Source organism: Gossypium hirsutum, chromosome A01 (genome assembly GCF_007990345.1).
Source record: "Gossypium hirsutum isolate 1008001.06 chromosome A01, Gossypium_hirsutum_v2.1, whole genome shotgun sequence".
NCBI classification, from domain to species: domain Eukaryota; kingdom Viridiplantae; phylum Streptophyta; class Magnoliopsida; order Malvales; family Malvaceae; genus Gossypium; species Gossypium hirsutum.
This window is the reverse complement of record NC_053424.1, coordinates 56,974,808-56,991,465: the sequence shown is the minus strand read 5'-3', so window position 1 is coordinate 56,991,465 and position 16,658 is coordinate 56,974,808. Positions and strand designations below refer to the sequence as shown.

Genomic DNA, 16,658 nt, shown 5'->3' with positions numbered 1-16,658 from the left:
ACCAATCTTGTTTATTAAAATCTAGGCATACAATGTTATGTTTCCATCCATTTGGCTAAATGGCCTAAACACATACATTTCATCAAACATGTTAGTCACCAACTATTCATATAAATCAAGTAACATAGATGAGCTCATCAAGCAATGTTCTTTCAAGTCATTATCATTTTATCTCAAGATTTTCATGCCAAGTTAAAAGTTATATGTCCATTGAATTATCGAAATTTTGGTGAAGGCTCAAGTAGTACACTTGAGGTGTACGATTCATTAATCCGTCAATTCTTTCGAGGGTACCCCTTAGGGTACTTAACTAAGGAACACACTCATGAGCCACATGTCATATAACAGGATTACTAGTCCAGGCTAAATCCTTTATATAGCATATGATCACAAGAGCTTAATTAGGGTTACCAGTCCAGGCTAAACCCTAATCATAACGTGTGCTCGAGAGGTATTATGTTGAGATTACCTATCCGGGCTAAATCCTTTTTTATAAAAAGGCCATTGGGATTATTCATTTGAGCTAAATCTTGTCTGCAACAAATGCAGGACCTTATTAGTTTAGGGAAAGCATATACATTCATCGGAATTCAATATTCAATCGGGACTTAACCCCTTTTTCATCATTTCAAGCATGTATCAATTTTTCATCATAGCATACAAATAAGCACATCAACATAAATCACATTACATGCAAACACAACATTCAATTAACATAATTACATGTCCGATTAAGTTACACGAACTTACCTCGACACTTGTTTGCGCAATAATCTACTAATCCGAAATCTTTTCCTTTCCTCGATCTAACATCGAGTTTGTGTTTTTGGGATCTATATAAATGAATTTAATCATAAATTTCATACATTTTATACTTAGACGGACTCAATTTACGTCCTATGCAAAATTAACATTTTAACCTTAAATTTTCCAAAAATTTTGATTTTGTCCCTAGGCCCGAAAAATGAAACTTGTACAAATTAATCCCTATTCCAAGCCTAACCAAAACCCCATTACAAATTTTCCATCACATGTTTCCTTCAATTTCACAAGTTTACATTTTAGTCCCTAAATCAAGTTTTCATCAAAAATTACTTTGTAAATGTTATTTATCTATCAATAATCTTTCACTTTCTACCATAAATTTCTAATTTCCAGCATAATACATCCATGACCCATTTTCATACCTTGATAACTTTTCAAATAAATCCCTCAAATAGAGAGATTAAGCTATCCCGATTTCAAAAATACTAAAATTACTAAAGTTGGGACAAGGGAACTTACCCAATTAGGCTTTGTAAGCTTTTTTTCTCTCTCCTAGGGTTTCTATGTGTTTTTAGGTTGAAGATGATGAAAATAAGATGATATAATTTCTTTTCATCTTTTAATTAATTAAGTATTTTGGTATTTTCAATTTAGTCCCTTGTCTTTTTCTATAATTCCATGGATGAGTCACCATAAAAAACTACATACTTTTATTTATGGTCTAATTACCATATAAGGATCTTAAGTTTTGAATTCCATAGCTATTTAATCTCATAGCTATTGGAATTCAACTTTCGCATTTTATGCGATTTAGTCATTTGCGTAATTAGGCACTAAATCGATAAAATGTTCATATCAAAATTTTCACACGTCATTTCTATCATATTACGGGCCATATGTTAAAGTAAAAATAAAATATATTTTGGATCGGATATGTGGTTCTGAGACCACTGTTTCGATTTCACTGAAAAATAGGCTATTACAGTGGGCTCCAACAATCTCGAATAAAAAATAGAACCGGAGACAATTTTTTTACTTCTAGTAGGAAAGTAACTTCTCTCTCAATAGAAACCGATAGAATTGTTATTCTTAGAAAATAAATTTCTCACTGTTTTCAAGCAGAATAACAATATCTCAAAATTGTGTATAACTTGTATTTTTAGCCTTACCAATGTCATCTATTTATAGAGAGAGATAGAATAATAATGATTGAATTAGTAAAATACAAATAATTCTTGTTTGATAAATAAGTTAATCCCTTAGTTCTATTATGAGAGAGGGGTTCCCTAGTTAAATATATTAGAATTGTTGTCCCTCATATGTATTATGAGGGGTTTTGTGCCTCTCCTGTATTTGGCCCAATTATATGTGCTTCCTATACTTTTAACCCAACACTTTATAATCTAATCTAACCAATACATATTTTTCTATTTCCCAAAATAAATATTATTTATTAAATTAATTTCAATAAATTAATTTTCTAATTAAATAATTTTCTCAACCCAATTCTAATTTCATTAAAATCATGGCAACTTTAGCATAAAACAATTTATGAGAAAATATATTTAACTTACATATTCAAGTAATTCATGATAATTAATTAATTTAATTCCATTTTTTGAACTTCAATTATTTGATTAAATAATAATTTAAAAAACTTAAATTAATTCTAAAGTCATTTCCTCCCTCTACTAGCTCGTTGAAACTAGAAATGAATTACATGTTGAATCAAATGAACATAAATGAATAGGAAATGGGTAACATTTAGAAATGAATGTGGTTTCTCACTAAGTATGGAAATGACCTGAGAATTAATTTATAGTTTTCTGAATAATTATTTAATTAATTAAATAATTGAAGTTTGAAAATGAAATTAAATTAATTAGTCATTGTGAATTCATTGAATGTAGAAAAAATTAAATATCTTTTGTCATAAATTATTTTACGATAATGTTGTCATGTTTTTAACGAAATCAAAATCAGGTTAAGAAAATTATTTAATTGAAAATTTAATTTATAATTTTTATTTTAGGAAATAAAGAACATGTATTGGGTTGGGTTGAATTATAAAGTGTTGTGTTAAAAGTCCAGTAAGCACTTATAACTGGACCTATTACAAGAGGGGCTCGAATCCCCATCATAATACATATGTGGGGAAGCATAACTTATTAGCCTTTGTCTCTCCTGGTTCAAATAGGAGATTGTTTTTTCTATTAAAAAGGCATTAAATGTTTCTACTAATTCAACTAGGGTTTCAGTTCCTCCCCTATAAATAGATGACACCGGTGGGGCTAAAAATACAACAAGTTATATACAACTTTGAGATATTATTATTTTGCCCGAAAATAGTGATAATTTATTTCTAAGTATAAATTTTATTTTCTAGGAATATTAATTCTATCAGTTTCTATAAGAGAGAGATTTACTTTCCTACAAAGTCAGTTCCTCCCCTATAAATAGATGACACCGATGGGGCTAAAAATACAACAAGTTATATACAACTTTGAGATATTATTATTTTGCCCGAAAATAGTGATAATTTATTTCTAAGTATAAATTTTATTTTCTAGGAATATTAATTCTATCAGTTTCTATAAAAGAGAGATTTACTTTCCTACAAAGTAAGAATTTTATTTATGGTTTTGTGTTTGATCTGAAATTATTCGAGCCCATACTCGAAGCAGATTTTGGTATGAGAATAGTGGAGAAGGTCGTTCGGTTGAAAGTCGATAGTGACAAGGATCTGTTTGGCCCAAAACACAGGTGTGATTTCGAGAAAAGTTTATTGCTATAAATATCATAAATCGGCTCGATTTTTAAAAATTTTATTTTTCCGCTATGCAAGAAAATCATTTTCAAATTAGATTTTTTTCAACACTAAATACGTCTAACATAAAGAAAAGGTATTATTCATTTAGAGTTTATTACTATAAATATCACAAAAGGGCTCAGTTTTGAAAAAAATTAAAAACCTCCACTGTAACTGTAAAACTGTTTTCTTAACCGATTTTTTCAATAGTAAGGTGAGTAAAGTTCTTGTAAATTGGAGGGAAGTTAGAGAATATTTTCATGTGTTCAACTGATCAAAGTGCTTGGAACCATATTTGTGCATTAGTGTTTCTTTGTTATCAAACCGACTCAAGGCTCTACAAATTCGTGACATTGTCTTTCAAAACATCATGACATTCACTTAAAAAGTCGCAACATTGTCTCTTGCAATGTTGTGACATTGTACAAATAGAGAGTAACATACGACGTCAAAAGTACAACCTCGTGACATTGCGCAACATCCCAAAATTGTCCCTCCCTATAATGTTTTGTCCTTTTTGAGTCTCGAACACCTCCGCTCTTCCCCGAGTCTCTCATAAATGGTTTTAAATTGATTATAAAGCAGTTAAAATTCCTTAAACTTGATTTATTCATTTTATAAAAATATTTTAAGTTTAAATTAAAAAATATATTTCAAGATTTCTTATTTGTACATATTCTAATAGCATCTTTCTTGCGTGGCAGACGTTAGGAGAGGTGAAGGGTGTTATAAGCTCTCTTTTTTCCTTCTCAAGATAAGGCCAGCTAATATACTTTTTCTAGTACTTCATCAAGAGAAAGTTATAGTTTACCCTATCCATTGGAATACACTTGTCATTGTGATCCACCATAGATAAGTCTCCTCTTTCAAGAAAGAGTTGCACACGTTGGTTTCTCTTCAGGGCTGCATTGAAGTATTTAAACACCTTTTGAATATTTAGTAACCAGTACTCCGACACTCATGGATCATCACAGCCACATTCCTTGCTATGAATTGCATCTGCTTTAAGCCCTTTTGTTGTTTCCATTGCTTAGGCCAACAAAATATGGGGTTCACTAGGGCTCTTACTAGGCATTGCAACCTTGCCCTTGAGTTTACCATTGAGCTTCCTACTAGTTTTACCCCATCTAGTAGTGTGTAATGGTTGGTTTCTAAATAATGATGGGGGTTGAGTAACCTGATTAATTCCCTCATTTTTAACACTAGAATCCTTCTTAGGATCAACTAGAGCCTTAAATCTGAATCCTAAATTTAAATTCCCTTGATATTCAAGTTCATTCGCAAGCCATTTCTTTAGACCATTTTGTATTATATGTTGGACAACCATCCATGGACCATAATTATTGCATACTATCAGTTGATCCGTTGTCTTCTCCAACACCGATGTTTGATCCATCTTTGATCGTTAATCGTTAGTCTCATCCCTTTGCCTCATAGGGTGAGCGTCCTTCGTATGACCATAGTGACCCCCAAGTGAATAAAATATTGGATGAAAATCCATACTAAACCCTTTATAGAACTCCTTCGACCTAAATTTTAGAAAGTAATGACCTGCTCAAATTAATTGATATTGCCATTCTTTCAAACCGCCCCTTCACAGCACTACTAGTATTACTATCAATTTTCACTACTTTACCTACCAGCAATGGCATGTAGCTTCGGTTATACCAAGCACCAGAGGGACCTGGTAATCTAATCCAAACCACCACTTGATTTGGATGATGTTGCAAGGTCAAGAAATCCTTTATCCAAGGTTGAACGATTAGGCAATGGCTAAAGATTATTCAGGGGCCCTTCTGACAGTACCTGAGAATAGTCATTAGCAAGATCCATAAGTTGCACGGTTTGCGTCGGCTTCCATAAAGCCTAGATTTTATTTAAGAGCATATTAAAGCCAATCTTTCTACCAGGCAATTTTATGATGATCAACTGATTCATGCTTTATTTGACTAGATAATGAACCCTTTCAAAAAAGGAGGTCGAAGGTACTCTATCTACCTTTTCAATTATTACGTAACCTTCCAATTTCACTATCATCATCATCCTCTATAGTTGAAGCATTCGTTTTCCCTGTGAGCAACGCATGTACTTTATCTTTGAAAGAGACCATCCCCTCATCTGTATGTTCTACCATCATTCCACCGCTATCTGGTCAATCCTCTTCGCCCAAGCGAACCTTCTTCGTGACCCTACCACCCACTCCTTTGGGGACAACTTCGATCCAGAACTATCGCCAATTATGTTGTTATAATATTTTTCTATCTTATCTTTTGATATCTAATTTATTTACGTTTGTTGTATGATAAAAATGACCATTAAAAATCCTTTATTTCTTCGACCCAACCACTCTTCTGATTTTGAGAAAAAAGAATTTATTTATCAATATAAGTCATTTATATATTCATGTCAAAATAATAAATAAATAGGACTCATAAAAAATTATTTACTTCTAGGGAAAAACTTTTACTGCATTAGGCTAACTCCAAAACTCAATTTTATTAAATTTAAATATAAACTCGATTCAACTTAATCTTAAAAATTTAACAACTCGAATCTTTGTAACTTGAAACCAGAAATTATCCAAGAACGAAATTATTCAAACTCGAAATAACTAAAACAAGCAAGTCAAAATAATATGAAGTAAAATAAATCTAACTCGAAAACTTGACTATTAAATCTAAATGCCCCAAATCTAAAATGATCTAAACCTAAAATGACCAAAATATTTTAAAAACTCCCCAATTCAATCCAAAACCAAACCGGTTCATCCTATCAAAATCTAAATGAGATTACAAGTTTTTTATTAGATATTTATTAGTTAAATTTATTTATATCGAACAAATATTTTACCTTTAAAAAAAACAAATATAAATGGAATATCAAATAGAATGATCTCGAGTATATATATGTAAAACCCGTTAATCCTTGGCCTACTTATTTGATACAAATGCAAACAAAATCTGAAAGATTTGCATTCTGGTTTACAATCTGATCCAAAGTCACTGTTTCCTTAACCTATGCACCGTACTTCAGAGAAATTGTACATAAACTTTTGCACACGTGGGGGCAAATGCCCTCTATAATGCAGAGATATTTCATCAGACATTTACTAAACAACAAATTCTCAGTAAATATATATTGAAAGAAGAAGAAAGAATGAAAGTGATAATGAAGAAGTATCATAAATCAAGTTTCCATGCACTAAATCAACTATATATATTGAAATGCAGTGGTTTTTCCTTTTCCGCTCTCCCCTGCAAGATATATTAAATCAAACCCATTAATCCATATTTGAATTAGCTAAGAACAACATGAAACACAGTTTGCTGTACATAAATTTTCAAGAGTCAAAGATCAGTCAAACTGCTTGCTTACACATTCTACACAGCCTCTCAAAAGAGAACTTACCCATGTGGGATGGATTACAATAATTGTGAAACCTGTCATCTTTTGTTTGAACTTACTGGTTTTTTTTCATCAGTTGCTGAGTTTCAGACCATAGTTTTCCCACAAGTTATTATCTCCATCAGCCATGAAGAAGCGAAAGCAACTATCGCTTACAGCATGAGAAGAGCCGTCATTTGGTTGGAGTCTCAATGTCTCAGGTCCTTGAGTGAAAATGGTCTCATGGGGTTGATAATAATCAAAGCCTCTTGAGTTCTCCTTTCTCTTTTTGTTACTCTCCTTGGTTTTCATTAGGGTATATGAACCACCAATGGTATCCCATTTGTCTTTGCACATTAAACCACTCCTTTCAAATCCTAAACACCCCATCTTAGCGGCGATTTCCTCCCACAAAACCACCTCTTCTGAATACCCTACTTGTTGGAACCTTGTTTCCATGGCGGTCCTCAGCTGTATGAGCCTAGAAACCTCAGCTTCTTGCCACCCATCAGCCTTAACAGTGTGGTTAATTGTTCCATTCCCATTTTCATTATGGTTTTCACCGTCAGATGATGCCGCCTTCAACTGTTTGCCAGCCAGGTTCTGTAATGCCTCCATTAAAGCAGCATCACGAGCTTCAATCCATGCTCTCTCTTTAGCCCAAAACTTATGCTCTCTATCTATTCTTATTGCTGCTTCTTTCCTCCATTGTTCTTCCCTTAAAACCCTCTCTTGCTCCTTTTCCTCGAGCGTCTTGGTCAGTTTCACAAGCCATGCCTCTTGCCTCTCCATTAGCTTCCCGATTTGCGAGTCGATGAACTCTTTTATCTTGGCTTTCCAGCTTCTGCAACCCCTTTTCTTTTTCAGCTTTGCACTGCTTAAATCATTGTTATCTGAGGAACAAGTGTCGAATTTTGAGGAACTTGAGAGACTAAGACTATCACTGCAAAGCTTTTGCGAGTGATAGATCTCTTGATTTGCTTGAGTATTGATGCTATTTTGAGCGCCATGAAACAGAAAACTGTTGCCGATTAGGGGAGTTTCTTGGCCTAAAACTCCATTGTTGTTGCTGGTATCCCCATATAAAGCTTCAAGTTGACGAAAGAATCGATAGTGTTTACCATCCTGTCTCCCAGCCTTGCCTTCCTTAGTCTTTTTATAATATTTATACAAGTTTTCGAATTTCTCCCTGCATTTTTTCCCACTCCTTTGGTACCCATGTTCCTCAAACATGACTCTACAGCACCAACAAAAAAGGGAAGGAAATGGCAATAAATTAAACTTTAAACCTATTAGAAAACAGATGAACCCTAATTCAAATTTGTATGACCATGGAAATATCATGTGATGAATGTTGATAAAGCTCTTATTTGACCATTCAAAATTGAAAAATAAAGATGGGTCTTTCGGCAAGGGACTGATGAAAACGTCTTTTCATGGATAAAACTTGCAGATGGGTACTTAAAACATCCAAAAGGTTAGTCATTTTTATAGTAAAAACCAGTAAAAACTTGCACAATAATGGAGGCAACACATTTTCAAAGGAAAAAAAGAGAGCAAGTCAGTTGAAGACTATAGAAATGATCAGCTATCGTTTATTTTCTTTAAAAATAAATAAAAGAAGAAAACTCGTGTAATACTGTTCCTGGTTTGAACCCCATTTCATATCTTTAAAAGGAGAAACAATCCATGGAGTGAAGTTGCTAGCTTTGGGAATGGAAGAAAATAGAGAATTAGGGTATGGAGAGCATGGAAGAATAAATATATTATTTGTATATACCTGGAAACTTCATCCCACAAAGGACCCTTTTGATTAGCTTCTTTGAACTTGGGGTCGAGATGAGATCTGATCTCAAGAAGTGTTAAGGTCTCTTGTCTCGGCCACCTTCCATTTCCTCCATCACCTCCAAAAGCAGTGGCTTCACCGTCGAACCCACAGCTGGGACTAAGTGTGGAAGCACTAGTGACAGTGGCAACAGCAGCCATGGGAGTGGCATTAGTATTACCAGTAGAATCAGAAGGGAACTCATGTCTACCCACCATTTGCATCACATCGAAGGGGTGGTGGGGTTGCTGCGGTGGCGGCAGATTCCGGTGGTGGCCGGGGGAGAATAACTCAGTATCCTGTGGAATTGCTTGGAAATTGATGGGTTTTCCGTTGAGTAGTTGCCTAAGATCGGGTATGGCATATTGATGGTGACGATGATCCTCCATTTCCATATCGATTTATGAACCCAAAAAGAAAAAAAACAATGGAAAAGGAAAAGGAAAGAGTAGAGTAAAGCTAAAAAAATAAAAATAAAGAGTGAAAGAGAAAGGTTTTAATAGAGAGAAAGAGTGTATGAAAGAGAGAGAAAGCGGCAGACTCGGATCGTGTCGTCCACGAAAAATCTCCAAATTAAGCTTAGGCCAACGGTCCCACACACTACAAATATACGTATTTTGCTACAATCCTTTCCAAAATTACCTACATTTGTACATAGTTGGAGTGCCTATTAATCCTAACCCAGGTTAATTTGGGTGTACCTTAATTTGGATTTTGATATTTATTTTGTATCCGCTTATTTTAAGTAAAAGAATTTTTAAATTTTTTATAAAAATATTTATTCATTCTTTTTCAATTTATAAGAGTAAATTAATTTATGTTAATTTTAAAAGTAAAAGTGAATAATTAAAGATAATTAATTATGGTATTAATATCTTTAATCAATTGCAAACGATTTTAGCTCTCGATGTTTATATATTTTGTCAATTTAGTCTAAGTTCTAAAAAATTTAACAAATTTAGTCTCAATATTTAGCATTTACATAAATGTTGCAGGATAAATTTGTTAAGTTATTACCAAATTAACAAAATGTGTAAATTTTAATGGCTAAATTTATTATTATACTAATCAAAATTATGTACAAATGATAGAAAACATTAACGTCATGGTTAATTATTCTTAGTTTCTCACATTCAAAATTGATAGGAATTAAATTGCGCAGATTTTTTAGAAGGACTAATTTGTCCGATTTCAAAATTAAAAGAAACTAAAAATACATTTTTACCGATTTTTTTAAATTTATCATTTTAAATTATTTATTCAAATTATTGTTAATCCAAGCCACTCTAGATTCTAATCATTTTAGGTTTGAGTTATTTTGTGTCCAAATCATTTTGAATTAAACAATTTTAAATTAAAAACTTAAATTATTAATTTTTTATAATAAAATTAAATTAAATCGATATCGAACTGGTTTTTGAATTGGGGCGAAAATCAAGGGTAGTGTCAAAACATTCCAATCACAACCCATTCCTCGACCGCGAGAAAAACCTTTGGGCCCTTTGGGGCTTGGAAGCCTTAAACACTTCATCATTTTGATAGATTCTTAAGCTGAATTTGTCAATTGTCATTCATTTCTGCACCTTCCTCTATTGATCCTTATTACCAACACATTTAATTCAGGTTTTCTATATTTGATATTATTTAGTGACTTTCGCTATTGTTTGGATAACCTTTGTTAGCATGTTCATTACCACTAATATAATTTTAATAACCTATGATATTCGATATAGTTGTATTAACCTTTGGCATACTTTCAATTTGGTAGCTTTTGATATAATTTTAATAACTTTTAATATGATTTTTATAACCCTTTGATATAAAGTGTGTCGAAACCATTTTTTTGAAAACAGGAAATCAACTTTTGAAAACGAAAAGTTGGAAGTCGCCACCAATCGTTTTTAATAGGGTGTGATTGGACCACCTCAAAACACGGTCGTTTTTAATAAATAAATAAATTTTTCAAAACGACGATTTTAGTCTGCGAAAATAGAAAACCGGTTCGGGAGTCAGTTACGTACGAGGAAGGATTAGCACCCTCGACACGCCCAAAATTAATACTTGATTGATTATTTAGTGTCTTAATGTCAAAAATTAAAGATTTGGACAGAGTTCAAAACGCGATCCTCCTTTTATTGGCTTTTAAAACATTTAGGTAAGTCAAATGTGTATTAAAGATCATCTCACCTCAAGGTAAAACATTACATCCAGTACGTTAGGACACAACATTTTTTACCCTCAATTGTAAGCTTGCCTTTAAAACGTGCGTTTTAGCCTTAAGAGGATATTCGAATATTCAAAACAAACAAAGAAAGCGAAACCCAATACGTTAGGGCACGATTCTTCGAATTCTTTAAATACCGAACATTGCCTTTATTGTGAAATTTTTTTAGAGTGAACTGGTAAGAGGATATTCGAATATTCAAGACAAACAAAGAAAGCGAAACCCAGTACGTTAGGGCACGATTCTTCGAATTCTTTAAATACCGAACATTGTCTTTATTTTGAAAAATTTTGAGAGAAGATCAATGGATAAATGAATTAAGGACATAGATTTTTTTTAAAAATGATGATAATAGACAACATGAAAATAATAATATGAGAATAATGCTAACCATTTATAAATAATAAAAAATAATAATAATAGTAATTAATAGAAATAATTAATAAAACAATAGTAATAATAAATACAATAATGTAATAAACATTGTGCTAATAGTATTAATAATAATATTAAAAACATGATGATAATAACAAAAAATATGTTGACGATAACATTAAATATGGGGGATAATAGTAAAAAAAATAAAAAAAAATTGGAATAACAATGTTAAATTAGTAATAGTGAGAAATAGTAAATAATAATAATTTGATATAAAAATGGTAACCGATAATAAACAATGGTATAAAAAAATAATATAATAAGTCTATGTATAATAGAAATTTATATTTAAAATAATTACCTTCGCTTAAATATATATATTTACATAATAAATATATAATAATAAATAGATATTATAATAATATGAAACATAACTCAAATTAATTAAATTAATAGAAAATATAAAAATATAAAAATAATGAGAATAAAGCTCAAATTAATTAATTTAACAGTAAAATAACAAAAATAAAAAAGAGGTTAAATTGAATTAAAAATGAAAACTTTGGGGCCAAATCAGAAAGGAAATAAAATCAGAGGTAAACTCCCTCTCTTTTTCCTTCTTTCGTTTGTGTAAAGAAAAAATGTGAACACCAAAGTAAACAAAATTGATTAATATTAAAAGTTACCTTAAAAATCTGATTTGTATTCTCTTTGATTTCGTATGTGTATCCTCTAAAAAATTCACCCCAAAAATCCTCTAAAAATCTTCTCCAAATCCCCCAATACAATAGTTTTTCCATAGCTTTTATAGCCAAATTTTACAACTTATAACAAGTAGGGTGATGGAGGTAGTGGGGGCGATAGAGGTAGTGGATGGTTTAGTAGGGTGTGGGGGTGATGGAGGTAGTGGATGGTTTAGTAGGGTGATGGAGTTAATGGTCGGTTTAGTGGGGTGTTTAATTTGGGCTGGTTTGATTGGGCCCGAGCAGAAATTTGGTTCTGCAGCTGCCTCTCTTTGCTCATTGTTGTGTAACGAGAATAGAGCAAAGATTTTAGAAGGGCCAAATTTGCTTGGGCTGGCTGAGTCTTGTCTTTTTTGCCACAGCCCACCGCACTTTATTGCTTCAAAAATGCTCCTTTGCTGCTTCATGTAAATGAGATTTGCTAAAATTTGATCTGCTCCGCTCCTGCTCAGCGAAGATAAGATCCGCTGTATCTGACCTGCTCCACTCTTGTTCAGCGGAGATAAGATCTGATATATTTAGCCTGCTTCACTCCTACTCAGTGAAGATAAGTCTGATGATTGGAATCTGCTCCATCGTTAGTACAGGGAGATAAGATTCACCAAAATTCGATCTGCTCCGCTCCTGCTCAGCGAAGATAAGATCTGCTATATTTAGCCTGCTTCACTCCTACTCAGTGAAGATAAGGCTGATGATTAGAATCTGCTCCATTGCCGATACATGGAGATAAGACTCGCCACAATTTGATCTGCTTCACTCCTGCTCAGTGAAGAAAAGATCGGGTATGTTTAGCCTACTCCACTCCTGCTCCGTGAAGATAAGGCTGGTGGCTGAAATCTGCTTCACTCCTACTCAGTGAAGATAAGACTCGCCAAAATTTGATCTGCTTCACTCCTGCTTAGTGAAGATAAGATCGGGTATGTTTAGCCTGCTCCACTCCTGCTCAGTGAAGATAAGGCTGATGATATCTATCTTTTTAATTGTCCACTGGGGGATCCTATCTGTAGAAGAGTGATTTTATGCTTATGCTAGATGTTTAGGATGCCATGATTAATCAAATGCTCCTAACTAGATGTATTATGGATATTTAAATGCATAAATGCAAAATGTCATGAGAATGATCATTTAAATTTTTAGGCTGTTATCGCTCGCTGTTTGCTATGGTAACATCCCTAACGTATGCCTTCTCATCCAGCTTGATAAAAGAGGGCTTGAGGATACTGTAAGTCCCTTTTCCTTCACACGTTTCTAGCTCTTTAAGCCTGGTGAATTTTAAATAATTGTCCTATTTCAGGATCTTGTATTGTTTAGAAATCTTTCAGAGTAATATGTAAAACCTCTTTTGAGAACATTGTTAGTTCATTAATCATTATTTCAATAAAAATACTCGAAAAATATTATAATAATAAGTAAAACAGAAATTTATTCGAGTCAGAATTTGCGAAAGATGTATCAACAAAGAAAGCAACCATTGTTTGAGATACAAAAATAGATGAAAAGGAACAGAATAGGTGCCCCAGATTTCACAATTTGAGCTTCTCTGCACGAACTCCTCGAGGACCTTTTTAAACTTGGCACGCGCTCAAAGGATCTATAGCATTTTGTTGATGCCCCAAGATGTAGCTTATCTCCTCTTTGTCGATTCAAGTGTAGTGAGACTGCCGCTTGCCCCAGTTTGGATCGAAATTTGAATTGCCCTTTGCGGGTTTTCAATTCAAAATCCCTTTGGTCTCAAGGCGCCCTTTTACGGGTTTTCACATTGGCCTCTCTTTTTTTTGGCGCCCTTTACGGGTTTTCACCTCAACTGCTTCAAGCAAAATATCTTTTCACAGAATCTGAATTTATCGGGTTAGGCAACCTCTTGCCATCCATCTCTGCTAGTATCAATGCCCCTCCAAAGAAAGTCTTTTTTACCACATAGGGTCCTTCCCAATTTGGCATCCATTTTCCCCTGAAATCTTTTTGCATAGGGAGAATCTTTTTCAATACTAAGTCTCCCTCATGGAACACCCTAGGGCGAACTTTTTTGTTGTAGGCTCGCATCATTCTCCTCTGGTACATTTGACCATGACGAATAGCCTTCAGCCTCTTCTCTTCAATCAAGTTTAACTGATCGTAACGAGATTGGATCCATTCTACTTCGTCTAACTTCAGCTCTGATAACACTCAGAGAGAAGGGATTTCGACCTTAATAGGTAAAACTGCCTCCATCCCATAAACCAATGAGAAAGGTGTTGCCCCGGTAGAAGTTCTGACAGATGTCTGATAAGCATAAAGAGCAAATGGGAGCTTTTCATGCCAATCTTTGTAAGTCTCCGCCATCTTCCCCACAATCTTCTTGATATTCTTATTAGCTGCCTCAACCGCCCCATTCATTTTCGGGCGGTATGGTGATGAGTTGTAATGTTTAATGTTGAACCGATTGCAGACTTTTGCTATTACACTATTGTTCAGATTCAACGCGTTGTCAAATACGATTCTTTCTGGCATACCATAATGACATACGGTCTCTTTCTTCAGGAACTTGCTGACCACTGACTTTGTGACATTGGCGTACAAAGCAGCCTCCACCCATTTGGTAAAGTAGTCAATGACCATAAAAATGAATCAATGTCCATTGGAAGCCTTTGGCGAAATTGGCCCAATGACGTCCATACCCCACATTGAGAATGACCATGGGGAAGTCATAACATGGAGGGGTGAAGGAAGCACATGGATCTTGTCTCTATAAATTTGACACTTATGGCACTTCTTAGCGTAATTGATGCAATCTCCTTCCATTGTGGACCAGTAATATCTGAATCTCATGATTTGTCGAGCCACTGTAAAACCATTGGCATGTGTCTCACAGACGCTATCATGGACTTCCTCTAGAATTTTCTTTGCCTCAACAACGTCAACACATCTTAGCAACACCTAATCCTTTCTTTCCTTATATAGGACCTCACCGTCCAGGACATAGTCACTGGCTAACCTCCTCAATGTTCTTTTATCATTTTCAGTTGCTTGATCTGGATACGCACGGCTCTTCACATATTGTAAGATATCATGATACCAAGGATGATCATCTATCTCTTCCTCTTCATTGACATTACAGCAGTGAGCCGGAGCCTCACAGATACTCATTTGAATTGGCTTCATATCCTCTTGTTCATTTACTTTGATCATAGAAGCTAGTGTAACCAAGGCGTCAGCCATTTGATTCTCGTATCGCGGGAGGTAATGAAAGGTAATATCATCAAACTCTTCAATTAACTCCAAGATTAACTTTCGGTAACTGATCAATTTGGGATCTCTCGTTTCCCACTCACCTTTAAGCTGATAAATTACCAATGCAGAATCTCCATACACTTCTAATACTTTGATTTCGCGATCTATAGCTGCCCGAATTCCCATGATACATGCTTCGTATTCTGCCATGTTGTTTGTGCAGTCAAAATCTAGCTTGCAAGTGAATGGATAATGGTCTCCATTTGGGGATATTAGTACTGCCCCAACTCCATTTCCAATGGCATTTGATGCTCCGTCAAAATTTAATTTCCAAGAATGATCTTTAGACATGTCTCCTTCAGTGATTGCTACATACATTAGATCTTCATTGGAGAAACTGAAATTCAAAGGTTCATAGTCCTCCAAAGCTCTACTGGCTAGGAAGTCTGCTATTGCACTCCCATTCACAGCTTTTTGGTTTACATAAACTATATCAAATTCGGAGAGCAGAATCTGCCATCGGGCCATCCTTCCATTTAAAGCGGTTGATTCCATCATGTATTTGGGAGGGTCTAGCTTTGAGATTAGCCAAGTTGTATGGTACAACATGTATTGCCTCAACCTTTGTGTTGTCCAAACCAAAGCACAGCATAGCTTCTCAATTGGCGGATACCTCATTTCACACTCAGTGAATTTTTTACTGAGGTAATATATTGCTCTTTCTTTTCTCCAGTCTCATCGTGTTGGCCGAGCACACACCCCATCGAATTATCAAATACTGTTAAGTACAGTATCAATGGTTTACCAGGGCTTGGTGGTGTTAGCACTAGGGGACTGGACAAATATTGTTTAACCTTTTCAAAGGTTTTTTGGCATTCATCATCTCATACCCCAAGATTATGCTTTTTAAGAAGACGGAATATGGGGTCACACTTCTCAGTCAGTTGCGAAATAAACCGTGCGATATAGTTTAGTCTCCCTAGGAAACCTCGGACTTCTTTCTGAGTTTGTGGCGGTGGCAGCTCCTGAATAGCCTTGACTTTATCAGGGTCAACTTATATTCCCTTCTCACTGACTACGAAGCCGAGTAACTTTCCGGACCTAGCTCCGAAGGTGCATTTTGACGGATTGAGCTTTAATTGGAATTTCCTCAACCTCAGGAACAATTTTCTCAACACTCACACATGCTCCTCTTCAGTTCGGGATTTTGCAATCATGTCATCAACGTAGACCTCAATTTTCTTGTGCATCATGTCATGGAACAAGGTTACCATGGCTCTTTGGTATGTGGCTCCTGCATTTTTCAACCCGAAGGGCATC

The 16,658-nt window shown here is 34.4% G+C and overlaps 2 protein-coding genes across 2 annotated transcripts; both read right to left on the bottom strand.

Annotated features, from left to right (window-relative positions):
• Positions 1-6,771: 6,771 nt before the first annotated feature.
• On the bottom strand, positions 6,772-9,321 carry LOC107934460 (trihelix transcription factor PTL). Its single transcript, XM_016866892.2, has 2 exons — positions 8,739-9,321; positions 6,772-8,195 (listed from the first exon to the last, which is right to left on the bottom strand). Exons 1-2 carry the CDS (start codon positions 9,176-9,178, stop codon positions 7,052-7,054), a joined length of 1,584 nt encoding a protein of 527 aa, XP_016722381.1. The 5' UTR covers positions 9,179-9,321; the 3' UTR covers positions 6,772-7,051.
• Positions 9,322-15,044: 5,723 nt separating this feature from the next.
• LOC107961098 (uncharacterized) lies at positions 15,045-16,016 on the bottom strand. The gene has a single exon (XM_016897335.1). It carries the CDS (start codon positions 16,014-16,016, stop codon positions 15,045-15,047), a length of 972 nt encoding a protein of 323 aa, XP_016752824.1.
• Positions 16,017-16,658: the final 642 nt, after the last annotated feature.

What these genes read in the sequence shown, in the direction of transcription:
- LOC107961098 (XM_016897335.1), bottom strand. Translation starts at nt 16,016, where the DNA reads ATGAGGTATCCGCCAATTGAGAAGCTATGCTGTGCTTTGGTTTGGACA.
- LOC107934460 (XM_016866892.2), bottom strand. Translation starts at nt 9,178, where the DNA reads ATGGAAATGGAGGATCATCGTCACCATCAATATGCCATACCCGATCTT. An exon ending in TTGTGGGATGAAGTTTCCAG is followed by an intron (nt 8,196 to 8,738) that starts GTATATACAAAT and finishes TTGGTGCTGTAG; the next exon opens with AGTCATGTTTGAGGAACATG.